Source organism: Notamacropus eugenii, chromosome 2 (genome assembly GCF_028372415.1).
Source record: "Notamacropus eugenii isolate mMacEug1 chromosome 2, mMacEug1.pri_v2, whole genome shotgun sequence".
Taxonomy (NCBI): domain Eukaryota; kingdom Metazoa; phylum Chordata; class Mammalia; order Diprotodontia; family Macropodidae; genus Notamacropus; species Notamacropus eugenii.
Genome location: NC_092873.1, coordinates 475,752,734 through 475,780,122, shown reverse-complemented (window position 1 = coordinate 475,780,122; position 27,389 = coordinate 475,752,734). Strand labels below are relative to the sequence as shown.

General features: G+C 41.3%; 1 protein-coding gene across 2 annotated transcripts in view; it reads left to right on the top strand.

Moving 5' to 3' along the window:
* Positions 1-11,619: 11,619 nt before the first annotated feature.
* Positions 11,620-27,389, top strand: part of PRRX1 (paired related homeobox 1) — a 95,126-nt gene continuing 79,356 nt past the window's right edge. The window contains exon 1 of one of the 2 annotated variants that reach the window (XM_072648677.1): positions 11,620-13,055. In XM_072648677.1, coding sequence (XP_072504778.1) covers positions 12,815-13,055 — 241 coding nt within the window. In that variant the 5' untranslated portion in view covers positions 11,620-12,814. The remainder of the gene's footprint in view (positions 13,056-27,389) is intronic. The other variant, XM_072648676.1, reaches the window with a different exon arrangement.

Sequence of the window (27,389 nt, the reverse complement as noted above, 5' to 3'; positions counted from 1 at the left end):
ACTGTGGAAGGTTTTCAATGCCCACATAAGGAATTGGTTTTTTGATTAATAAACAAAGGGGAAAACTTTTGAGCAGTAGACTGATATGGTCAATGAAGTAAAAAAAATTACTCTTACTCTTTAACGCATTGTACAATGATACTTTCAAGAAACATAGGAAGCAAGAATTTTAAGATCCCAGGATTTAGAGTTAGAAGGATTGTCAATAGAATATAACAGAAGATAAGTTCCTTGAGGTCAGAGACTTTTTCTGTTTTTTGTCTTTGTCTTCCCTGTTCTAGCAGTGTCTTGTATACAGTAGGTGTTTAATAAATGTTTGTCAAAATTGAATTATCAGCTATTTTGCCCAATATCTTTATTTTTACAGATTTAAAACACAGACAACAACTATGTTCTTTAGTGATATTTATTAGACCTTAGCTATTAATAGTGATAAAACCAACACATTCCTCTTTAACTTTATTTCTACAACCAGAGTGAGGATCAGACAAATGAGAATGGGACAGGAGAAAGAAGACTTTTGTCAGGGACAGGTAAAAGATAAATGACTTAAAAGAAGGAATAAAGATGGGGAAAAGGTAAAATTTCTAGAGTGGATACCTTCTCCCCCATTGTCCCATTCCCCCTTTTGGTTCCTTTTATGTGATTTTCCTGAGGCATTTATTTGTGTCCTCAGCAATTAGCAAAGAGTGGGATACATGGAAGGGCTTACAGAATGATTTTCATTCTTCAGAAAAATCATAGGATTTATAAATCACTTACGATTTATAAAGAGCTTTACATATATTATCTCATTAGATCCTCTCAACAACCCTATGAAGGTACAATTCTTACCCCCATTTCACAGATAAGGAAACTGAAACTGAGAGTAATTTAGAGACTTGCCTAGGGACATATAACTAGTAAGTGCCTAAGGCTGGATTCAAACTCAGGTCTTCCTGACTCAAAGGCAAGTGCTCTGTATAATGTACCATATTAGCTACATTTGAAAATGGGGAAATACATGAAAATTCAGAAAATAGGAGAAAGAGGTGAAATATAAAGAAATATTAAAGATAAACTCAAATTTGAGCATTATCTATTCAAATTGAAAAGTCATATGTATAATTTAAATTGTTTTTTATCCTTATTTTGATCATTATTTTGAATGCAGTGGGTAAGCACTGAATTTATGTAAATATTCTCTGAGTTAATTCTTTGGTAAGTCAACTATTCTCTAGTGTTGTTATCAATGATCTCCTAAGATACATATTTTAGAAATCTGTATTTTTTTTTAAATAAGGGATTTTCTTAAAGTGGGGGCATCCTATATTCGACTCATGGATATATGGCATTAGTAGGTGAAGATAAAGTTAGTGAAACACTTTCAAATTGGTGAAAGCTTTCATGTTTTGGTGTGGGAGCAATAACGTGGAAGACAATTTAATTTAATTTTTTTTTTATTTTGTAATGTTTAACAATCACTGCCATACAATTGCGATTTTATCCCTCCCCACCTACTCCCCACTACCCCCCTCCCTCCCCACGACTGCATACAATTCTGTATAGATTCTACATATACTTTCCTATTGAGTATATTTTCACTATAGTCATGCTATGTAGTCAGACTAAGATAAATGAAAGAAATCATATAACAAATCAGAACATGATACACAAACACATACACATACACAAACATGATCTGCTACAATATGTGAGTGACTTCCATATTTCTCTCTCTGAGTGTGGCAGGCATTTTGCCTTGAGATCCTCCATTGGGATTTTTTTTTTTTTTTTTGGTAAGAAGTTCTTGTGTTATTACAAAAATCTAAGTCTACCAGAAAAAACTCTCACACACTGTGGTTGTTGCTGTGCATAAAGTTCTCCTGGTTCTGCTCCTTTCACTCAGCATCAGGTCATATAAGTCCTTCCAGGCCTCTCTAAAGTCTTCTTGTTCATCATTTCTTATGGCACAATAGTACTCCATTACATTCATATACCATAATTTATTCAGCCATTCCCCAATTGATGGACATCCCCTTGACTTCCAGTTTTTGGCAACTACATAGAGTGCTGCTATAAATATTTTTGTACATGTGGGACCCTTTCCCATTTTTATGATCTCTTGGGGATATAGTCCTAGTAACGATATTGCTGGGTCAAAGGGTATGCACATTTTTGTAGCCCTTTGGGCATAGTTCCAAATTGCTCTCCAGAATGGTTGGATGTGCTTGCAGCTCCACCAACAATGAATTAGTGTTCCAACTTTCCCACATCCTCTCCAGCATTTATCATTTTCTTGTTCTGTCATGTTTGCCAATCTTATAGGTGTGATGTGGTACCTCAGAGTTGTTTTGATTTGCATCTCTCTAACCAATAGTGATTTAGAGCATTTTTTCATATGATTATAGATAGCTTTAATTTCTTCCTCTGAAAATTGCCTGTTCATATCCTTTGACCATTTATCAATTGGGGAATTAATTTAATTTTCAAGAGTAAAGGCTGCGTGATGTATCGAAAAGAACACTAGATATGGAATTAGAAGAAAATAACTTGAAAACCCAGTTCTGCTGCTTACTACCATTGTAGAGGTGGATTAACTACTTACCCTCTCAGAGACATAGGTCCACTACTGTAAAACTGAGGAGGTTGGCCTCAATGACTTCTAATGTTCATTCTAGCTCTACATCTATGATCCTATGACCTTTCATGGAGAGCTTCAATAATTTTATCAACACATCCTTACAACTGTTCTGATGAAGACATCCATATCTTATATCGCTTGTGACAGGACTTGGAAATGGAGAAACCAAGGCATCATCTAAATTTATATATTACATTTCAGTCTCATTCTTTTCTAGGTCCTTCCAGTTCTGCAGACTGAAACCTAGTCCACAGTTCTGTGTAAGGAAGAAGCAGCAGAAGGAAGAGCAGAAAAGAGGGAGGGAAAATAAGAATGAAAAATCCAAAGGGAATTTTGAGTTTGTTTTTTGTTTTTGTTTTACCCTGAAGCAATAAGAAGAAAGCTGATGACCAAGAACTCTGAAGAGGGAGGTTCATATGGTTGAAAGAGGTGAATAGTGGCTTAGAATGTGTTGAAGTAGTAGGTTCATGACCTTCAAAGTGTTGAAATAACACATTATTTGCAGGTTTTTTTTTTCACATTTCCAACTTCCACTATGTAAATCCAATAGTCATCTATGGAGATGAGAGGCAAAGGAACAGCAGAAAAGAAGGACAACTGGAGGTAACAGGAATAGCAAATGGTTTTAGGTCCAGTGGAGTCTTTCTTCTAAGTGCTCTAATATGCATATCATCTCCAAAGATTTCAAACACCAGTCCCTCTGGTACTTTATGATACCACCACTCATTAGAGAGTGGATTTGACAAAAGGCTGATCCATGTGAATATTTTTAAGACAACAGAGAAATAAAAAGAGGAACAAACAAACACACACTCACACTTGGGACTCCCAGAAGGACAAAAGCACAGAGAGCTTTCAAGGCTTATATTGTCCAGTATTCAATACTATCACTTTGCTTGCTTCTGAGAGTTGAATTTAGTTATTTGCTAGCTCCTGGCCAGTGGGAGCAGAGAGGAGCAGAGTCCTACTTAAAAGAGGTATTTGTGGAGCATCACAGGGGAGGAGAGTGGATGAGTTGGGGGTTGGGGTGAAGCTGCTCCTTAGGAGCTATGAGCAAAGCAGTACTGGCCAGAGTAACGCCACAACTCAGTGAGTATTACAGACATGCACACGAGCTGGCTGAAAGACTCACACCCTTCCCTTAGAAGATGACAATCTCTGCCACTGTGCCCTCTATGGTTTATAAAAATGATTCTTCCCCAAACATTTTGCGTTCATCCTATAAGACCTGCTCTACTTAGGCAGTCAGGAATTAAGCTCTCAGGTACAGCCTTTAGAGAGCCTATGAGCAGCAGTAAGTTATCATGGGACCTAACTTCAATGCTCTTAGGAGTGCCATGAATCCAATCCCTAAAATGCAATACTATTCTAAGTTATTTCCACTAGGAGCCTTTCAAGATACCTTCATGTTGCTTACTAGTATGTTTCTGTAACAAATTCATACACTAGTTCTGTAAGAATATACCAACATGTATCAATAGATTGCCTACAAGTCCTTCTTAAAATTCATTAATAATTTCTCCTTCACTCATGTGCCTCATGGTGACTCATCCCCCTGACTCAGTGATTCTGGCTGCTCCTGGACTGTCCCAACCAACAGAGCACAAGTTAAGGCAGGTCTTACCAGATTTTGGCTTCAGGACTGGCAATGGACTGTGTGGCCATTATCGAAGAATTAATTAATTTGAAAAATTATAATGATAATAATAACTGCACATTTATATTGTACTTTAAGGCTTACAGTGCATTTTCCTCAAAATTCTTGTCAAATAGGTAGTACAAGCTAAGTTTAGGGAAACTCATAACAAGAGTTTGGGCTACAACAAAATGAATGTTTTTGATCGTAACTCATGAAGACCCACTACTAAGTGGTAGAGAAAGCTTATTATGCTCACACTAACAAAAGCATTAATCTTCAAAATAAGTTGAAGTTAGTAATTGTCATGCAGTCATGTTACTAAGTCTTTCACTTATTTATCTTTTAATTTTCAATAACTCAACATGCTGTTATTCAGTCATGTCCAACTCTTCATGACCCCAATTTTCTTGACAAAGATACTGGAGTGTTTTGCCATTTCCTTTTCTGGCTCATTTTACAGAGGAGGAATCTGAGACAAACAAGGTGAAGTGTCTTGCCCAGAGTCACATAGCTAGGAAATGTCTAAGGCCAAATTTGAACTCAGGAAGATGTCTTTCTTACTTCAAGCCCAGGGAGTCTTTCTTACTCCAATCCACTGTGCCACCTTGCCATCCTTAATGGAAAAGACAACATCTGAATAAGTATATACACTCAAAATATATGCTGTGTAAATGGGATGCAATCTTAGGAGACAAGAACTGAGTTTAAGAGGAGGCAGACTGGAGATGGAGTTCTGAAGGAAGCTAGGAAATCCAAGAAGGAGATATGACTGCTTCACATGGCAAACAACATTTTATACTTTATCTTGGAGGTAACTGGGAGCTATTGGAGTGTGTTGAATTGTGGGAGTTGGGAGGTGATGTGGTCAGACATGTTCTTTAGGAAAATTACTAGTCAAGTAGAGGATGAGTTAGAATGTGAAAAGACTTGACACAAGGAGACTAACCAACAGACTGTTGTAATGGTCATATATTGAAATGATTGAAATTATGTGTGGAGAGGAGACGAAGAGATAGTTGGAAAACATTGTGAAGGTGGAGAAACTTGACAAAATATTGGATATGTCAATGAGGCATGGAGGATGACACTGAGGTTTCTGAATTGGACAACTGGGAGAATAATGAAGCTCTCACCAGTCATAGGAAAGGTTGCAAGAGAGGAGCATTTTGTCTTAAAGATAATGAGTTTTGTTTTGGCCATGTTAAGATACTTATAGGTCACTGGGTTTGAAATTTCCAGAAGTCATGTAATGATTCCAGACAGCTTCTCAGGAGGATGTGTTAGCCTGCATTGATAGAAGCTTGTCCATTCTCTATCCCTATATTTTGTATATCCTTGTATATATCCATATTGCCTTCCTTTATATTCAGCACTTCTTAAACTGTGGGTCACGTACAAGGTTTCTGAAGGCACAGTGACCAAAACTTAATTAAATTAATTAAAAATCAAACAAGTAATGAATCTGAGGTGTTTCTGGGAGCATTTGCCCATGTTGCATCATGCAACTTCACTTCAGTCTTGGTTTTGAATACACAGGCTGTGCAACATCAATAAACTTGCTGCCCAAATGTGAAAAGGGATTGGGAGAGGAAAAAGTTTAAGAAGTCCTGATCTATGGAATATAAGCTTCTTCCGGGCAGGAACTGCTTCACTTTTTTCATTGTATTCCTAGGGCTTTTGCACAGTGTCTGAACTTTGTAGAAGCTTAACAAATTCTTGATAATCAATTAATCATGCCCTTGAACCACTGGAGAAGATAGAAAAAATTTAATTATTTGTGGAGAAAGGCAAAATGTTTAAACCTCAATAGTAGTTACATGGCCCAGAATTGGAGGGGGCCAGGAAAGTTCCTTTTAGATCTGTCTTCAAACCTTTTGTTCGTAAAAGCTTAAAAATGGAAATTCCACAGGCTTTAAATCCTACCTCAACCACTTGTTAGCTGTGTGGTCCTCGGCAAATAATTTAACCTCTTGAGCCTCAGTTTCCTCATCTGTAAAGCGAAAAGGATGGATTTGATGGTCTCTATGGTCTCTTTGAGCTATACATTTACGGCCCTGTGGCTATGCATGGGAACTAGGGTATTTTTCTCCCTGCTACATATTCTTTGTATGAGCTTAGTGGTGCTTCAGTTTATATTCTTAATATTATGGAATCTGTGGACTTATCACATGGGTTTAGCGTGTCAGCTGTGATGACAAAATGTCACTGAATGCACCTCCTGACTCTACCCTCCAGAGCTCATTCTGGGGAGAATGTTCACTGTAGGGTCCATTCTGCTGACCAGATGGGAAAGGGGGCTCTGCCAACTCGTTGTGCCAGGAAAGCCCCCAAAGAGCTTTCCACTGCCAGTCAACATCAATTACTACGTGTCCAGTGCCTGATGGGCTCATGGCTCAGAATCAAGCCTTCCACCTTGGCCTGCTGCCCTGGCAGAGATGCCTGGATAGACTGAGTTTCCTGTCCCAGTTCAGTGGGGTGGGATATAACATCAAGCACCATTTTAAAGGGGTGGGGAAGAAAAGGGGCTTGAAAAATCCACTCCCAGCTGCTGAGAAGGCCAAGATAAAGGGTTCTAGCTCTTTATTTTGTTTTTCAGGTGTTAGTGCACACTTTAGGCTTTGAAACTTTTGTTGAATTATTGAAGTTACTAAAGATTCTTTCTGAAACCTGGGGAAGGCAGAGTGGGGTTAGATTTTGTAAGTGACCACTACTCTCTACTCCCACCCACTGCCTTCTTTCACCCTACTTCTCTCCCTTTTGCTCCCTCCACATGATGAATCCAAAGGGTTAAGAACCCACAGAATCACAGCCCTGAGAATTTCCCTTTTTTCCCCCTTCCCCATCCCCAAACTAGGCTTGCCGCGTGCCTAGGATCAGGGTGTGCCACCAGCCTCCGCTTTCCACACCTCCTACATATTTCTGCCAGATGGTCGCTTCTGCCTGTCTCGAGCGCATTCCCCACCTCGCTTCTTTAACCTGGGCAGAGCAAAGTTGGGTCTCCAGTCCCTGCCTTCGCTAGCTCCATTCCCTCGCCGCAGCGGTCGTGGCGCCTGGATGGCGAAACTGTTCAGGAGGGCCGCGGAGCACAGCTCTGCCCAGGCCCACTCGCTCGGATTTCCCAGGGAAGGTTCCCTGCGTGCCCAGAGCCGGCTAGGGTTGGCGCACCTCTGGCCAGCGGCCGAGACGGGGCTGCGCTGTGCTGCTTTGGGCCGGACTGAGCAACAGCTGGACATGCCTTGCACCCTTATAGAGTCACCGTCCTTTCACTAATAAAACCGTAGCATGAGGTTTTTGTTTTTGTTTTTATTTTGAGGAAATCATCGTCTTTTTATTAATAAAGGCATATCATGGGATTTTTCTTTAAAAAGAAAATCATCCTCGTCGTCCTAATTGCAAGGACCTTCCAGCCAAATTATACATCTGTGGCATAAAAAAATAATAACCTGATATATTTGTGATCTTCAAGACAGAAGTAAAGCACTTATAAGGAGAGAGGGAATGAGAAAAAAAAGAAAGGCAGCTACCAAAGAAAAAGAGGGGGGTGTTTTTGAAGTATCTTGCAGAATAAAGAGGGGAGAGGTTTCACCACACTGTTCCCCTTTCCAGTCCCTGTGTGCTAGGCCTTCCTCTTAACTCTCCAAACGCAGATATCAGAAAGGCGTCCCAGAGTTCAAGGACCTCAGAACCAGGCTCAGTCCAGAACCCGTGGGGTGGAGCTCCCTGGAGGCTAGAGGAGGGAGACAACACCTTAGACAGGTCCCAGAACCTTTGATCCTTTCCTCCTAGTAGAGTGGAATCCAGCCCAGCCCCGGCCCTGGGAAGAGACCTCTCCAAAGATGCCCAAGGGAGTCTGATTCCCCAGGATTTCTGACGCCAACCCTGCCCTCTCTTCTGCTGCAGGGTGGGTACTCGGGGGTCTTCTCTTGAAGACTCACTGAATTGCAGGGGTGGGAATGGACCCCAGAGGTCATGAAGACCAACCGGTAAGTGAACAAGAGTCTTCTTTACATCCCAGAAAAGGAGTCGTCCAGCCTTGGCTTGAAGATGTCCCCGGAGGTCTTCTGGAGGTCACAGGTTTCTAGCTTCTAGCTTCTAGCTCAGAGAACTATGGAGGGGGTCTATTTAGCAACACCTCATCTGCTTCAATAGAAGGAAAAGCAGAGGGAGACAGCATTCATGTGTTTCTCTTGTCTAATGGTTAGGGAGGAATAGGGCATGACTTCTTGGCAGGGAGCAGAGAAGGAAGAGAAAGGACAGGACAACATCCAGGGACCAAGCTCACTCTCCTTGTCTTCTGCTTGCTTACTAATGAAGCCTTGGGAAGAGATTTATTTGGGTTCTTGATACTACTTGCTGAAACAGTAGACTGAGTCATCTTGATTGAGTCTAGGGTCTTCCCTACAGGAAGACACACATTTTTAAGAGGATCCCCTCCCCTCCCCACCCCTCAAGTGGACTTGATTAAAAGCAATGGATGGCTAGACCACAAAACCAGGTATCACAATCTTCCTTCTCCTTCCTGTTTTCTTCAGCTTTCCCACCATTCTCTTTCTCCTCCCTTGTACCTCCCACTTTTCCTTTTCCTAACAATCTCTTTTCTGCCAAAGCTGCCTTCCCTGTAAGTTTTGCAGCACCACTGAAATCTTTTTGGTTCCCCCCAAAAAAGAGTGCTGGAACATATTTTCACCCCATTTCAGTCAAATATCATCTGACCTAGAAAAACCCTTCCTCAAATTCTCAAAGTTGGTTGCTGAGGCCTAGTGGCAGACATGGTTTCTGGGCCAAGCCACATCTTCATGTAAAGTGGGACTACAGAGGTTATAACATAAGCCAGTCTCCTCAGATATTGGGATCTCTTTCATTTCCATCATTAAACTCAATTGTTCATTAAAGTGCCTCTTAGAATTCTGACTTTTTCTACCCTACTATGCCCTTCTTCACAGTCATAATGCCATGTTTACAGAAATTCAGGAGGCACTTTTCCTTGAATGTGTGTATATCCCCTCTTCTTACTATGTTCCCCAGACCTTCAATAGGCAAATATCTTGTCAAAGGGATGTTTCAGCTTGGATCAAGGAGTCCTCTTTCCTCTACTACTTCCCTTTCCCTGTGCCAAGATACCCTTCACCTCCAATTTTACTAATCCACCAAAGTTCAGACCTCTTAAATCAGTTACAGAAAAGTAAAGCAAAAATTTTTAAAGCAGGTCAGGTAGAGTGGGAGGAAGGATAAGAGAAAGAATAAGAGTTGTTAAAACTGGGAAGATCTAGATTTGGGTCTTGGGAGTACAAACCCATTCTCCAATGACTTGTGAAAGAAAACTAAGAAGGCCTTTCACAAAAGTGCGTTCAGTGAGACTGATCAGTGAAAATCAAATACCTGATGCGTCCAGGCAGACCATAGGTGCGTGTACAGTTATACATTTGCAAAGTGATTATCTGGGGACCTCTAAAGTGATATAAGTAGTATATATAAGTATATATATATGTACATATATAATCTGTGTGTACGATATAAATGTCACATAAAAATTCCTATCTACTCTCATCCCAATTTGCATCAGACTAGTTATATGCACATCCAGCCCGAGTCAAACAACTGGAGTCTGCACACACAGAGATCTAGTCACGTGGACAGATGTTTGATTTGTCAAAGACCCTCAGATGAAAAGGACAGAGGAAGCCTTGCACTGGCACTGATCTGGGCTCAGTCTGCTGTGGAGGGGAAAAGAAAGAGGAGGAGGGGGTTGGTGGACTAATGATGAAAAAGTCTCCTCCAACCCAGCTCCTTAATTAAATGCATGGAAAGAACCGAAGCAAGCACATCTGGTTTCAATCTGAAGCCCTTTGATGGCATCAAATGTTCTTTTCCCAGATCAGGGGGCTGGAAGTTCTGGGCTAACTATGGCAGTTTGGAGCCCAGACTCCTGCCATTTACACACACGAACCCTTCTCTCCTGTTGAGCCTCTCACTTAAAAAAAAAAAAATCTAGCAAGCCAAGGGGCTGGGTTGGGGGGAGTGGCATGTGTTTCTTTAGACCAGAACACAAAACATCACAAATATAAACACTTAATATTTTACCTGCCCGTCATATAGTAATTCATTTCTAATGAGACTATTAAAACTGTTACTCAATTCCAATAGGTCAAGAATAGATCCAATAGATCAGCAGTCTTCCTCTTTATTTAGGCTTTGCTGTTCTAAGGACAAAACTGTATATGTATATTTAGACAGAGATAATCTCTCTCCTTCTGTCTTTTTGTCTCTGTCTCTCTCTTTTGATCTGTCTCTCTGTGTGTGTCTCTGTGTGTCTCTCTCTGTCCGTCTGTCTCTGTCTCTCTCTCTCTGTCCCTCTCTGTCTCTGTCTCTCTCTGTCCCTCTGTCACAGTCTCTGTCTCTCTCTGTGTGTCTCTCTCTGTCTCTGTCCCTCTGTCTCTATCTGTCTCTGTCTCTCTGTCTCTGTCTCTCTCTCTGTCTTTCTGTGTATCTCTGTCTGTCTCTGTCTGTCCCTCTGTCTCTCTCCCTCTGTCCCTCTCTGTCACTGTCTCTGTCTCTCTCTGTGTGTCTCTCTCTGTCACTGTCTATCTCTGTCTCTCCTCATTCCTCCGAAGCTGAACGGAATAAAGAACAGTCCTCTGAATACACCAACCCATCTTCTCCCAGTTCTAAGCCTCCTCAGCTACCCCGGTACCCCACCACATTGGTATTTCTATTTAGTTGACTTGGGAGGCATCTTAGCTGGATAAAATGAGGTAACAAAATTGGATGCGGTGGTGAGCATTTTATTTTAATTAGTTCCCTCGGGAAAATGAATAACACAGTTATCAGGTCGGAGACGTACAGACTTCTAAAGCTTTAGGTACAAAGTATAGTTCTCCGGAGAAGGCGTGGGAGATCCTCGCATTATTTATTATTGTTATTTTATTACATTATTTAATAGGCTGTCAATACACAACCACAACCAGCCCCCCCCTTATATCTTTCTCCATTCACGCCTCCCTCCACGCCCCCACCCCCCGCCCCGCTTAAAGCAAAACTGTTGGAACAGCAGGAAACGTTAAAAAGAGAGAAGAAAGTTTGATTGCAGTGATGTGGATTTTTTCCAAAAAGTTTCCCCGCAGCTGTTATCAAAACATGCAAATGAGATTTTCCAACAGGATCTTAAACAAATCAGGAGGAGTTAATGCCGAAGCAAAATAATCACCCCGTTTGAAGTGACTGTGGGTTTCAGTTTGTCCTCTCTCCCTGTGATACTACTGCAGGGGAATGATAATTAGACCTTTACTTACGAAATCCGAAGGGGCTCGCTCGAGCCCCCTCCCTTCCTCCACTCCTCTCTCTCTCTCTCTCTCTCTCTCTCTCTCTCTCTCTCTCTCTCTCTCTCTCTCTCTCTCTCTCTCTCTCAGATGTTGGCAAAGAGGGTTTTCTTAATCAGACTGTTTTTTTGGTCCGGGGAAGGAGGAAGAGGGAGATTGTGATGGAGAAAGGGGTCTGTAAAACGTCAGGAACAGCACAAAGACTTTGCCACGTAATTACAGGCTCCTATTAAGTCGAGATCTGCCCTCCCAGGGGTCTCCAATTTTCATGTATTCCCTACAAAGCCTCCTCTGCATGCCAGTTTGTGCCTTTTGAAGTGCCAGAGAGCTTCTTGATCCAACTGAGAAGGAAAACGGAGCTCAAAAAGAAGAGGGGGAGAGAGAGAAGGGAAAGGAAAAAAATCACCACCCTCCCTTGGACTCCTGAAACCCTCATTTTTTTTAATTCCTTTACGAAGAGTAAAGTGAGCGTCCTGCTCTCCAATACATCTGCAAGACATCACCCTCTCCTCCTGAAACCTTAGTCACTCCTGAGAATCAACAGGAGTGCAGAGAGGGGGGAACACGTTTTCTTGAAGATGTTTTAAAGCTGGAACAAGCCTTCTTCTGTTGGTGCTTGAACTCTTGCCTGGGAATAACTTCTTAACGTAAAAAAAAAAAAAAATCAAAACCACTTTGATTTTTCTCTCCCCCCCCAAACTTTTCGCTCTTTTTCTGTTTACGGAACTCACTCCCCATCCCTGCTGGCTTTCCCTTCCCTTGCTTCCCCTTATTAATAATAATAACAGCAGTATTCTTATTATTATTATTTTAGTGCCTGTGAAAGCTTTGGGGGGAACTGGAAGCGATTTTTTCTTCCTGAATGTAGGACGATTTAAAAAAAATTTTTTTTGATTGTGTGGAATATCTCTTTGGAATCCTCTGGTCTTCTAGGCTGCAGAAAACCAGCGAAGGCTGCAAGAGGTAGACCAGTGGAGAAGGCTCTGCTCTGCAGAAGGGGTCCCTGCCTTCTTTACTTTCTCTCTCTCTCTCTCTCTCTCTCTCTCTCTCTCTCTCTCTCTCTCTCTCTCTCTCTCTCTCTCCCTCCCTCTCTTTCTCTTCCCCCTCTCTCCCCCTTTCTCTCTCTCCTCCCCCCTTCTCCTTTTCCCACTCTGTCTCTCTCCCCCTTGCGCCCACAACGTTTGGTGCTGATCCGAGCGGGAAGAGGGGGGTGGGTGGGATTGGAGGGGGAAGACCATGACCTCCAGCTATGGGCACGTTCTGGAGCGGCAGCCGGCCCTGGGTGGCCGCTTGGACAGTCCCGGGAACCTCGATAACCTTCAAGCGAAAAAGAACTTCTCGGTGAGTCACCTGCTCGATCTGGAGGAGGCCGGTGACATGGTGGCCGCCCAGGCGGATGAAAGCGTCGGCGAGGCGGGACGGAGTCTGCTGGAGTCCCCCGGGCTGACCAGCGGCAGCGACACTCCACAGCAAGACAGTAAGTGTGCGTTCCCCGGCCTCCAGGGACATTGGGACAGGCATGGGCTTCGGGGAGCTCTTGGGGAAAGTGGACAGAGATAGACAAGAGGAAGACAGGCGCTGGGGACGAAGACAGGATAGCGGGGATGAGATCGAGGCAGGGGAAACCTGTAAATGGGGACGATTAAGGGACGTGGACGGTGGGTCAGCAGTCAGGGCCAGGAGCGAAGAGGAGACAAGGGGATTTTGTGCCACTGAGCAATGTTACTATTTCCAGAGCGTCCTTGGCTAAAGGGGGATCAGGCTTGAGGTAGAAGCTCTTGCCAGTCTTCCGCCTGACTAGTAAAGAACTGGGAACAGCATTTGGGCTCTTTTGCTTTCTTGAGCTAATGGGATTTAATAGGTTGTCTCCTCCTACTTTTCTTATCAGGACATAGAACCCCATAAACGGCAGGAAGGAGGGAATTGGGTGATAGTGAACGCGTCTGGGTTGCTTCGATAGGAGTGGGTTGGAAATTATAGAAGGGGGGGGGGTGGGAGTAGGAAAACCGAAGCGGAGAGGGAAACAGGCAGGCGGAGGAGTGAAAAACTAAGAGAAGAGGAAGGTTCCCTGAGGTAGCGAGTGTCCGGTTTGCCCGCCGGCAGTCTCCTAGCAGGCTGCTTGCTGGAAGAGGAACAGTTAGAAGGCCAGGCAATCCCCTGAACTCAGCGCAGGGAACCCGACTGGAGGGCTCTTGGGGCACGAGTTTGTTTGCGGATCGTCACGTCCAAGTGTAGCTCGGAGTTTCCGATACTGAGCTCGATTCCGCCGTTTGGGGATACGGGAGTTCCGAGGATGCATCCTTCCACCTCCAAATCATGCCTATTGACTCCGCCAGCCTATCGCCGCAGAATCAAACCCGGCCCAAACAAAGTCTGAGCTCCCTTGAGAATGTTTAGGGCTTCGAAAAGTGCCCCATTGTACAGAAGGGAAAACTGAGGGCTTCTATACTCACCGTGGTCACAGCCCCTCAGGGCGCACCCACACTCTTGCTTAATGTGCTCAGGAGTGGAAAGTTCAAGGCAGTGTCCCAAACACATGCCGTGGAAACTTCGGATTTCTCTCCCAGCCAGCCATACAATGCACTTTCCCCCTCCCATACTGGCACAAATTTCTTCACTCAAAACTCTTGCTGTCGATTAAAAAAAAAAATCATTCTAAGCACCACTCAGCCCCAAATTTCCAGTACAACGTTATCTAATCAATCACACCCTGAACACGAGTTTGTTTGCCAATTGGGCCTTCAGTTCTCTTAACAAATCTACCCCAGGCAGGTATGGTCATACTTCACATGGGAGAACATTGAGGGAATTTCTGTGTCCTCTGTGTCGTCTTTAGTTGGAGGAAATGGCTAGCCCCTAGAAAATTGTATGTTTTTGAACTTGGCTGATAGTCCCTTTTAAAGGGGAGGGGGTTTCCTAAGAGAGATTTTATTGCTTTCTTCCATAACTAGGTAAATGTTTTTGCTCCGGAATTAGAAAGTGTGAGTTTAAAGTGTGTGTGTGTGTGTGTGTGTGTGTGTGTGTGTGTGTGTGTCTAGGGAAATATTTCCCTCATGCTTCTCCAAAAGAAACTGCCGTAAATGAATGTGCCTTGAAACAAGAAATGAGACAAGATGAGAACGAGTTTACCTATATTGTTTATTGCTCTGGAAGATAACCTTCCTAAGACAGTCTGAACACATTTCCTTTAGTGTGCCGAGAAGCCTCCTCATCCCACGCCTCAGGAGCCCAGAGAAGGTTCTGGAGGCCCAGTCAATTCTGTATTCTTTCACCTTTCTAAGCACTTGACCCTGTGCAGTGGGAGAGTGTACTCTAGCAACCCAAGATGATCCCTCCCTTGCTGCATAAAACTGTCTGGGAGCTAAGAAGGCCAACTATTCACCGTCCCAATTGTCAGGTTATGAAATGCTACTTGGGATTGTGAGGTGGAGAAAATATAGTCTTCAATGCCTCGCTATTCCTCTTTAGAAAACTCTTGATGCTCTTGTGTAGAAAGGCATCATATCATAAATAGTCTATAATTCATTATTTGTGCAAACATTTGGTATTCTTTGAGAAGATTCAGGGTTTCTGCCCATAATAGAAAATTAAGCCCTGAGGAAGTTGCTGTGTAGGACATTCACACAACTGGAAGGGACTGAGTCCCAGGGTCTCTTTCCTCCCCAAGAACATGATAACCAGAAAAGAGAAATAGGCGGAAAACTTTATGACCCTATCAGGCCAATTAATTTTCTGCAGCGCTTAAAAATCTTCCTAAGCATGGAATACCACAGGGTTCCAGCACTGTGGCAGTCTTGGCCATTTGTTTATAAAAGTACTTTATATGCTCTGAGAGGAGAACTGGGAAATACATGATTTCCTCATGCTATATAGATAGGAAGTGGAGAGGTGTTTCCCTGGGGGAGGAAAAGATGGGTTGAGTGATGAAAAAAGAACCTCTGCTGGGCCGGGAAAGGACTGCCTAGATAAGGGCTGTTCAGTGGTTGGAGATGGGAAGGAGAAGTAGCATTCCCAAGAAGAAGAAAGAACCTTAGGATTCAAGATGTAACAATCAGCCTTTCAAAACAAACAAAACAGCCTCTAGTCTCTCCTGTAAATTCGGTTTTTGGTGTGTGTTAGGTTATGCAGCTATCTGTACCGACAGCGGATAAAGGGCAAGGTGTACACACACACACCACACACACATGCCATGTCCAAAGGCAAAAGGTATCAGGGCTCAGATGCTCGAGGTGTCTGGGTCAAAAAGTAGCAAGTGATCCCAGAACTCAGCAAAATCCAGGAGGGCAGGGAGAGGGAGATCCCCTGCCCTGGAGGTGAGGTGACAAGTCCAGCATACTGAAAGCCTTCAAGCTGATAATGGAGAGAAAAGAGAATGTTGGTGAAGGATGGTTGACAGCTCCCCTTCTCCAGACAGAAGAGTACATTTTTAGTATTCTCAAAACCACTTAGCTGTAACTGCTAAGCGCGGAACAGAATGAAGAGAGTAGGGGCAGGGAGCGAGAATGGGGTTTTGGTTGGTGGGGATAGGCAAACACATTGTTGGGAAATCTTAGGGGCAGGAGCACGAGTGTGTTTGCAAGCACACACAAATTAGATGCTAACAAGAGATATGGATGGGATATTTTGACAAGCAGGATTGTTGCTTTTAGAGTCCGTATGTTTTCTCAACCCCGCTTCCCTCCCAGCGTCTCCAGTGATCAAAACATGCCTATCAGCATATCAGATAACTTTCAAGACACCAAAAGCAGAAGGGTAAGGGCCCATCCAAGCTCTCTCCACCCTCAGATCAGAAGCTGCTAATGAAGATTCCCAAGGCGAACTGTTGTGATTTTCTTATGGAGCCAGGACTCCTGGTGCTGTGACAGGCTTCAGGACTCTAGGCGAGGTGATAAATTACCCTAAGTGAGGGGGGAAGCAAGACAAAGAGTGAATACCCACAGGGCTCCCGCCCACTGGGATTCAGTGAAACTAATTCTAAATTCTTCCTTTCAAGGAAGTTTATTACAATTAGGAAGAGAGATCCTAGTTTATTACAGTTAGGAAGAAAGATCCTTGCCAGTTAAAGATGTCCAAAAAAAATTTTTTTAGAGGCCCAGTCATTTGGATAGGTTTCCCCATTATTTTCACCCCAAATTTCTTATTGGTGTGAAATTAGTAAAACATTCTTTCTTTATGGGGGTGGTCAATATGTGATCATTAGGCAATAAGAACACACACACACACACACACACACACACACACACACACTTTCTCTACTCCAGTCTTCAGGTCCTCAGGCTTCACTGCACCATATTAAAGATCTAAGCCTTTTGGGGACTTTGAATGTCTAAATCCAAATTCTAAGACCACTAAAAAGGGGGGAAATTCTTTTTCTCCCCCCATTGTCCTTGGGGCAATTCCATTTTTCTTCTTTAGTAGTATTTATTTCTTCTTCCTTGAGTTTTCTCTTTTCCTGACTCGGTCTCCGTTCTGCCCAGCTCTTGCCCCGCCCCCCCCCCCCCCCCCCCCGACTAAAGTACCCAAGATTGTACTTCGCAGAGAGTCTTGGTTACCCCACAAGGCTCCCATTTAGAAACAGAAGGGGTGCGCTAATGGGGGAGTGAGTAGATGTGCTTATGTGATGGGGGGGAAGAGAGTTGTTTTGGAGGGAAGTAGGACTCATAAAAATGTGAAGACCCACTTCTGGGAGGTGGTACATCCTGCTGTCATTTCTTAATCTGAACTTCTGCAAACTCTAAAAGAAAAAAAAAAAGCGCCTGCCAGACTTCTACGTTTCCGACCTCTAAATTAGTGAAACCAGATTGTCCTAATAAGACCTTTTGTTGGAAACACATGTAGCTATAAAAAGGTAGACGGAAAGTCAATTAGACACACGCGAACGCCTGTACACACGAGCGCAAAATGATGCAAAGGGTAGACCGAAACGGAATGGGCGCAGTGGAGCGTTGGGAGAAATCCATTAGTCACAAAGAGCTGGGGAGTTCGGCATGAAGTGAGGTGTGAAGGCTGGGAATGTGAGCCAGGGCCCCGAACCTGCCAGTCCAGCCGGGATCGCCAAGACCGAAGCAGCCCCAAAGGAAGGAAATCTTACTTCGTATACCGTCGCCATGAAAGTTTGTCCCAAATCCCGATGAGGGCAGATACCGTTCTTTATACTGGACCTCTATTTTGTTTCTCATCATATTAAGCTAACTTCTGTCTCACTCCCCAGCGCGCCTGGGAACGGGAATTTTCCTCCCTGATTTATTGCAAACTTGTATTGGCATGAAGGAGAGAGTTTTAAAGAATCAAAATCTGGGATCCAGCTACCAGGATTCAAATTCTGGGCAGGGGGAGCCAAATTATCATCGAAACATTGCTTGTGAATTTTAGAAGAAAAGATGTACTCAGAAAGAGGAAAGAATGGAAGAAATTACAAATTGCAAAATAATCTCTACCAACCATCACCATCACCAGAATTATCAACGGCAGCCTTCCCCCAATTCTCTTTTCTCTAAGTTGAGTTATCAAGGATTCCTGTTTCTGGGAAAGTGAGAGGCCCACTGGAGTAGTAGTGCTCTCCACTCTCTCCAAAAGGAGCCAGTCCTGTTTCTCTGGATGCATAGTAGGATGCTCTGTCATCCCTATCCCTCTCCCCCTCCCCCCTTTTTGAGGGGAAGGGGATAGTTTGATTTGTCAATCATCCTAACTCACTTCAGGAAGACAGGTAGGCTTTCTGCAAGAATGAATCAATGCCTTCTTTACTAGCCTGCTAAGAAGTTGTGGGAATGCGGGTCAGGGACTCCTGTCAGCCTGTCTCCCTCTTCCTCGAGGATATTTGGAGAGATCCCCTCACACCTTGGCAATACCAGAACTTTAAGACACCTTAGAGATCATCTAGGCTCATCTCCTCATTTTAGAGGGAAAAAAAACCCAACCAAGCAACAATTACACTTCTCATAAGCCTGTCCGTCTCCTAAAGGCCCTGTCTAATCTGTGCTAATAGTGAAAGCCTTAGAATGGCACACATTCGTTCCAGAAAAGAGAGAACAGACATCACAATGATCATGGATTCCTGATTAATGCCAGGTGTATGCCCACGGCTGAAATTTAAAGGCAGGTTGTCACTAGGAGTGCCTACAGTCGTCCAGTTTTTCCAGGGGTGCTAATATTTCATCTTAGGCGTAAATGAACAGCAAAGAGAAACAAACTACTCAAAAAACACAAAACCACCCAGATACATCAGAACCACCTCTCCAGAGAGAATCCAGAGGGATTTCCAGAGTCAATCTAGCCCACACTAGGAACTCTGAAAATAAATTTCACCAGGAATCCACCAGGATCTGCAAGTAAAGATCCCGGACTTCCTTTTCAGAGCGCCGGGAGCACGACGCGGGAATTGACAAAAGAAGGGAAATGATCCGGTGGTTTTTGTTTGTTTGTTGCCCCTCTGGATTAATGGGGATCTGTGAGATTAATTCAGTTTTTAAAGGTTTATTTCCTTTATAATTCCTCTCCTTTCCCTTCGAGGACCAGGAACACCGACCAGGCACGGAGTGTAGCGCCTGGAAAATATATACCTTTGACAGAGATCTAAGGGGACTTTCCACCAACCTGGAAAGGATACATTGACATTTGTGTAATGCGGTGGCTTTTGCATCAGGGAATCCACATTCTCACCCAAACCAGAAACTAATCGAATGATTATTTATGGCGCGATGGAGAAAACAATGATTGCTAATAGCTAACTTTTTTTTAAAAAGTGTTTTAGGACTTGCAAAGCAAATTGGCTGGACCGCTGTGAATTAGAGCTTTTATAAACGGGTAGCAGAGTGTACCTTGGATGGGTGTGTGTGTGTGTGTGTGTGTGCGCGCGCGCGCACGCGTGTGTGTGTGGTTTCTCACACTCAACCCTCCAGCTCTTCTGCTGCCTTTGTAGGTATGTGCAGAGGGTTGGGTTTGGGGACCGTTTTTTAAAAAATAAAATATAAATCTTATGGATCTGCACTCCCAGTCCAAAGGATCGTCCGAAATAAGCTTTGCACCTGGCGGTTTCCCCCCTCAAATTCGTAATAGAAGTTTATGTCTGCCTCTCGGCATTCAAACATTTATAAAACTAGAGCGGTGTTGACAAATAGATTGAAAAATCATTGTCATGGCCAAGTGTTTTACTTTTACTCTCCACCATTAGAATCTGAAACCTTTAAGAGAAAGAACTTTCTGACTTTTTTCCCCCTTTTGTATCCCCAGTGATTGGCACAGTACCTGGCACATAGTAGGCACTAAATAAAAGTTTATTGATTGACTGAATCCTGTGATCGCTCTATTGCTCCCACCATTCTTGTCCTCCAGCACCTTTCCAATGATATAAACAGAGAGAAATACTTTTTTAAAAAGTGCGTATTCACATGCATGTGATATGTATATCCTTGTGAAATAAAATTGTCAATATATTCTGGGTGATCAGAAGCCTCCAGTAATGCGAACATCAACAAAAACATCAGTGCAGTAGTGTAGTAAATGACCCTTGCCTACATCAGAACAATAAAGACAATGGCCAGCTGCTGGAATTAGTTTTTAACTGACGGTGGGATTTTTTTTTAATCGCTAGATCAACAGGTGGGAGACTTAGCAAGGAGGATAGGTTTACAAATTTGTTCTTGTGATAAGATATATTTTCATAATATCCACCCTAGCACAAGGGTTTTTCCTTAAAAACAAAACAAAATATCTTTCTGCTTGCTAAATTCTACACTGTACTATATCATATTAGGGAAAAGAAATATAATATAGATTATTACTATTCTGATTCTTCCCCAGGAAGATTCTTGATGATATTGTTACCTAGGAAGTCTGGTGATGCTCACTTTGGGGTAGTGTGTGTGTGTGTGTGTGTGTGTGTGTGTATCAAATACTGTATTTTGTGGTCTCAGAACCTGGGTTTGAATCCCAAGTCTTGAAATCAAGGACACTTACATTTGATCTCAGTTTTCTTATCTGTAAAATCAAAAATTAGACTAGATGTCTTCTTGGCTCCCTTCCAGCTCTTACTCTGTGATCCTATAAAGCAGAGACAGAGACATGTATGCAGAGATTAAAAACCAAACCTTAACCAGCCATTAATCTATAAATTACCTTCCCCTGAGTAACAGGGATAAATTGAATTACCTAGGATTAGCTTTTCCTCTTTTCCTAGAACTGAGTAATATGTGTTTGAGGTAATGTACTTGAACAGAGAATTTTTTAAAGCATCTATCTTGAAAGATCTGGTTACAACCCAGATGTATGAGTTAGATATATATATATATATATATATGAAATATGAGCTATATAATGTATATGCAGTAGCCTAGCATGGTGTACTGAATACAGTAGGCATTGAATAAATGTTAGTGGAATGGTATGCATATCACAATCCCTCAACATGAAAGATTTTGGGGTTTATTTTATGTGTTGTCCCTCATCCCCATGCCCTACAAATAAGGAATGAATGTTTATAAAAAGACAAACTATTTTTAAAGCAAGTTTCTTAGAAACAAATTTGGATAAAAGACAGGACCTTTGCCTCCCAACCTCTACTGCTCCCATTTCAACTCTCTACTATTTTGTAGGGTTACTTGTGAAAAGTTCATGATTTTATTTATTTTTAACACTCAAGAAGACAGTGGAGGTGAGTTTCCTCCTAAGAGTGACTATGCAGAAACATTTTCACACTATGGCTTATAGGTTGACCAGAACTGTTCAGATCTGATTTTGTGTTCCCTTTGATATTAACGCTGAAGAAAGGCTTTAAAAACTATGACTATACCTTCAGGAAATTGACACTATTCCTTTATGTGCCCTAATTCCTTGCAGACCATGAAAGACCTATGACCAAAAGATCCTTCTGAACACTTGCTGGTATTGGGGCTAGTTTAACCTGAGCACATCCCTAGTCCAGAAGTTCTGAACTTTCTTTCACAGTCCAAAAGGGGACATCCCATTTTCCTCCAGTTTCCGATGAGGATCCAGTGTCTATAGGATCTCCCTGAGAAGTAGAGGGAAAGCATTGCTCATCACTTGAAGGGTGGGATTGACCATGGAGCCTCAGTAATAAAAGCTTAAAAATAAGAAGAGTAGAGAAACATTTTAGAGAAAATATATGTGCCATATAGGAGAGAGATAAAGGAGAGAAGGAAGGGAGGGAAGAGAGAGAGGGAGAGGGAGAGGAAGAGGGAGGGAGAGAGAGAGAAAGAGAGAGAAAGAGAGAGAGAGAGAATTAAAGTAGTCTAAGTGAATACTGGTTTACAATCTGTTTGGAACCAAGGAGATCCATGGTGTTTAAAGAGTGAGGAAAAGAATAGAGCTCAGAAGAAGAGAAGGAGAAAGAGGAAGAGGAGGGAGAGGAGGAAAGAATGTATTCTTGGTAGAAGTTAGGGCTGGTGATTGTGACCTTTCTGTGTCTCTGCTCTAGCTATAGCAACTCTGCCACTGTAGAAATATCAAAGTCCCCTGTCGCCTGGTCCTTGTGTTTCAGGATGAATGTGACTGATTTGGGGAAATATTCTTCAGTTTTTGCCAGGTATCCCATTTGAAACAAATAATATGAGGCAAGTACTTTGTGTAAAATACTACTGGGTGCCAGCGTAAGTGAAACTACCAAATCATCTGATTTAGAGAAGAAACCATTCTTTAAAACAAAAAATAGAAGTGTAGGATAACTCTAGACAATTAAAGAATCAGACTTTTTCTGCTTATTATGAAGGGTGGTAGAGTATTTAACATAAATTGCTTGATCTAATCCTCTTCTTCCCCTTTCATTTCCTTTTTTGAACCTTTCCCCAAGTTTCCCTCCTCATCACTTGGAAATTCTTGATTTCCCTATACATATTCAGGCCCTCCACATTTCAGTGCCAAGTTCAGGATATACCTCTCCTTAAACACATTTTCCAGACTAAACTCCATCCATTACTACTACTACTACTACTACTACTACTACTACTACTACTACTACTACTACTACTACTACTACTACTATTACTACTACTGCTACTACTACTGCAACTACTACTACACTTGTTATAGTAAGCACCCTACAGTTTAACATTTAATTATTTTCTAATAGTTTAATGTGTATTAATTTTTGCTCTCAAATTTTTTTGAGGTAGACACTATGTCTTGCATTTCTTTTTGAATTCTCTTTCCTTTTCCCTTCCCTTTTTAATGCTTTGAGCTAGTACTGAGCGTATACATACGCGACCAGTCATTAAACGACACAATAATAAATTGTTGCTAGGTATGATGCTCTATTTTTTCTTATCTGTAACTCTAAGTGTGAACTATTCAATCCTTTTTTCAAAGGCAAAGGTTCTCAGACTTTTTTGGTGTGCAGATTACATAGGGAATACAAAAGCCAACCACACCAAATCAAACCACTCTACCTATCCTCACCTAAAATCACAAAAAGCTTTAAAAAATGATCTTAAGATCTATGTGAGTTGCAGTATCCTTATCACTCCTCATTGCTCCAAGCTTTAATTGGTGAATTTTCAGAAGTTAATCAAAATGGGCCAGTTCTTTCTCCTCCCTCACTTCCTTCTTTCTTTTTTCTCTTGTGTTCATTGGGATTACACAGATAAGAACAGCTGTTGTCCTTGAAGTTTGGACAAGTCTGTAGATCATCTGAAAGATCATACTTGGAAAGCTTATTGCTTAAAGCAGTCATTTATGCATGATCTTACAGAAGAAAGGGGAAGGAAGGAAATATAGTTGTAGAAGATTGAAAACTTTTTGTTTTTAGAAGACAAATAGCTTCCATTTATATGTTGCTTTTTGCTTAAGAAGGCATTTTTACATACATACATGCTCTTACTACAACCCAGTGAGGTTGGTAGGACAAGTATATTGGAGAACGTCTGGTGAGTGGACTCATTCCACAATGTAAAATGCAACCCATCTAGGACTTAGATACGGCCCAGACTTGTCTAGATCATGTTGCCTTCACCCATTTTACAGAATGGAAAACTGAGGTTTAGGAATGTTAAGGACCTACTCTATCACTCAGCTGCCAAGACTAAATAAGGGGTCAAGGAGAAAAGCATTTATTAGCCACCAACTATGTGCAGTTATCGTGATAAGTGATTTACACATATCTCATTTAATCCTCACAGCAACTCTCTGAGGTAGGTGCTATTACTACCCTCACTTGGCAGTTAAGGAAACTGAGACAGATAGAAATGAGGTGACTTGCCCATGATCATACAGGTAGGAAGTAACTGAGACTGAATCAGACCTTAATGTCTTTCTTACCTCCAGGATGGTCTTTTGATTCTTTTTTGAATTCTCTTTCTCCCACAACTGTACTACATTTCTAGAGAACCTTACATTTGGATTCCCTGATTTTCTCTTATAATGAAGTTATTTGAGGTAAACCCCACTTTTGCTTTTGTGAAAAACTTCTTCAGAATCTCTAGGGTATCTCCAATGTGAGAACCTCCTCCATTGACCTGACTAGTGACTCCTCCATCTTTAGTGAGTGTAAGATGGCTTCAGGAGTCATGGTAACCAGAGAACTAATTATACTGTAGCCTCTGGCAATGAGCCTTGCTCAACTCAGCTAAACTAGTGCTCAGAGGGCAGATTAAAAGTCTCTTACTGGACTCTTACCCAAAACCTATCCAAAACTTGCTTGGTCTAGCTTGAGGAACACAGGGTCACTTACACATACATGATAGTGAGGAATGAAAAGAGAACCTCTGTAGAAAATTGTAGATACAAAGAAATCAAGAAGAAAATACTCAAGCAGTGTATTGTGGTGTCCAAATATTGAACTTTGGATTCAGAACACCTAGATTTGAATTCTTAATCAGATTCTTAGTAGCCCTGGGACTCTGGGCAAATCAACCTCTATGAGACTTTTTCTCTATAACATCAGGATGATAATAGCACCTACCTCATAGGATTGTGTTTTAAGGATCAAATGAGATCATAAATGTAAAGTATTTGCAAACACAAAAGTACTGTGTAAATGACAATCATTAATATTACTATTCAATATCAGGAAAATGAATGTATGTCTACACTTCACTGTAAGACAGTGATATGTCTCCTGAGCAGAGAATAAGGAATTATAGGGGGAATGAGAAGGTGTGATAACCCATTCAAATGATCTTCTTATAAAAGGATATATTACTAACTACTTTATATATACTTTAACCATTTCAGTTTAAGGTTTTTTTTTTCTTTCTTGAAGAAAAACAGAAATTATCATCTTTTAAGTCAGTACATTTAGTAGCTTCTCTCTGGCAGCTGATCTATCAAGAAACTAGTTTTAAGGAGGTGAATCAGGAAAGGCATTTTAATAAGAACAAAAATGTAAGAAAGGAGAAAAAGCAGCAAGTAGCCACAATTTTGATTGTTCCATATTTTCCTCTTTTTCAGTTAAAAAAAATTGAAATATTTTTAGCTTTAAAGGAAAACTTACTAGAGGAAAAAAATTGCAGAGTTCTCCATATTGCTTGTTTCTAAGGAGAGGAAAATAGAACCACCCAGCGAGATCTTTGTCTGTAACCAGATGTGTTGTGCAGTAATTCTAATCCTCAAGATGGGTGGAAGACCATGGTCTCAACCCTCAACACATTTAAGAAATAAATTGTAATTTAGTTCATTAGTCAAGAAATTGACATTTACAGTTTTTCTAGGCATATTTCTGGGACTGAATCCCTTCTGACAAGAGAATCAAAAAACCCTAAAACTGCCCACTTTGGCTATTCCTGTTCTTTCCTTCTTCAGCATGGAAGTTCTCTCTCTCTCTCTCTGTCTCTCTCTCTCTCTGCCTCTGTCTCTCTCTGTCTCTGTCTCTCTCACTCACTCACACACACACACACACACACACACACACACACTCACAGAGAGACAGAGACAGAGAGAGAAAGAGAGAATATGTAGTCATAAAGACTTAACAGGCCATTGTTTAAACTCTACTCCATTATGGGAAAGGGAATATGGCATAAAGGAAAGGACTTTGGATTTAGAGTCAGAGACTGTGATTTCGAACTCTAGTTCTAGTGCTTAGTGTCTGTGAACCTCTCTGGGCCTCAGTTTTCCAATCTATAAAATGAGAGGTTTGGGTTAGAAGAGCTGTGGTATTCCCTTTCATTCCATGCTTTCTCCTACTCTTAGGGTGCTATAAATGTTTTTTGAGTTTCTGGCACTTTTTGCTTTAAGGAAATTCAGAGTTAGCAGAGTGAATATCCAGCAAACTTAGGATATGCCTGAAAGAGGTTATGCAGCAAAGCTACTGATTCATTGGTTAATGAATGAAAATTAATGACTTGACATGTTTTTCAGGTCAATCATCTCCTGATTGAATTGATAGATTGTTTTGTCACCACTCAAAACCTAAGAGAACCTGTTACAGGACGTTTTAAATTTTAATTTAACTCTTAAATTTAATTTAATTTAACTTTAATATAGTTATAAACATAAAAACCAGCACCAAAAACCAATATTTGAATAAAATGCAATCTTACACAAACCTTTAGCATCTAATAAAGTAGAACCAAATGAATAAACAAGAAAAAAATTAATGTATTCATTTCCAAGTCTCTGAAATAGGATCAAAGGAATATGGATTTAGAATTAAAAGAGACCTCAGAGATCACTGAGTCTAATTCTCTCATTTTACAAATGAGGAAATCAAGGTACAGAGAGGTTACTTGGCAGAGGATCATATAGCTATTAAGTATCTATCTCAGATAGGATCCAGACTCAGGTCTTTCTGCCTCTAAGCCCACTATTCTAATTTTATCCTAGGTGCTACTACAGTACTACCATTGAAATATCTATGTGTGTACCCTAGATGTACAATTTTTATACACTTCCGCACAGACACACATATATATGTATGTATATGTATAGGTATATATGTGTGTATGTTGTGTATGTATATGTACACACAGATATGTATATAATATATATCCACATACAACATATATACATATATGTATATATGTATGTGTATATACATATGTGTAATGTATGTGTGTGATAAAGAGCTTGCTTTGAAGCTGGGAGGGTCAGTCCTTTCTTCTGCCACATTCTGGTTGGATGGCCCTGCATAGTGCCCTAGGAAACTCTAGGTCTGTAAACTGCTGAGAAAGTGTTGATAATATTGGTAAAGGAAATTCTTCCATAGTCATTTCTTCTACTGATGAAATTGCAGTCTGGGTAATTAAAAGAAAGGTATGCAAAACATGTATGTTGTATGTATGTGTGCAGTTTTAGTCAGTGTGTTGTTACATAGATTTGTTTGTATCACTTCATATGTTTTTGATTATTTACTTATATTTTTCATTTTATAGTACCATAACATTTCATTGCATTAACATGCTCTAATTTACTTATATTCATGTGTTGAATTTAATTTATTCTTCAATTTTTATTCATATACATTATTTCCAGGATTTTCTTTTTCTTTTCTCCTCCTCCTTCTCCTCCTTTTGCTATTCTATTTCAGGCAGTTAGCAATTAATTTTTATTATTCTGACAGATCCTCTCCCCATATGATATATTTTTAGGTTTATGTCTTAGCAAAAGTTCTGATCGGTTTTGTGACTAGAGTGTCTCCTATAAAACCATAATAGTCTAACAGAAAATATGTAGAAAGTAAGCATCAGGAGGTTCTCTTGCCCCTTTGCACTGTGTGATCTTCATACAATTCAATTCAAGTAAGTACTTATTTAATATGTAGTACAATGTACCTGTCCACTATTGTGAGTGCCTGCTAAATGTATGAGTACCTACTGTGTGCGAGGTACTGAGGACACAGGTTAAAGTCAGAACCATTCTTTTC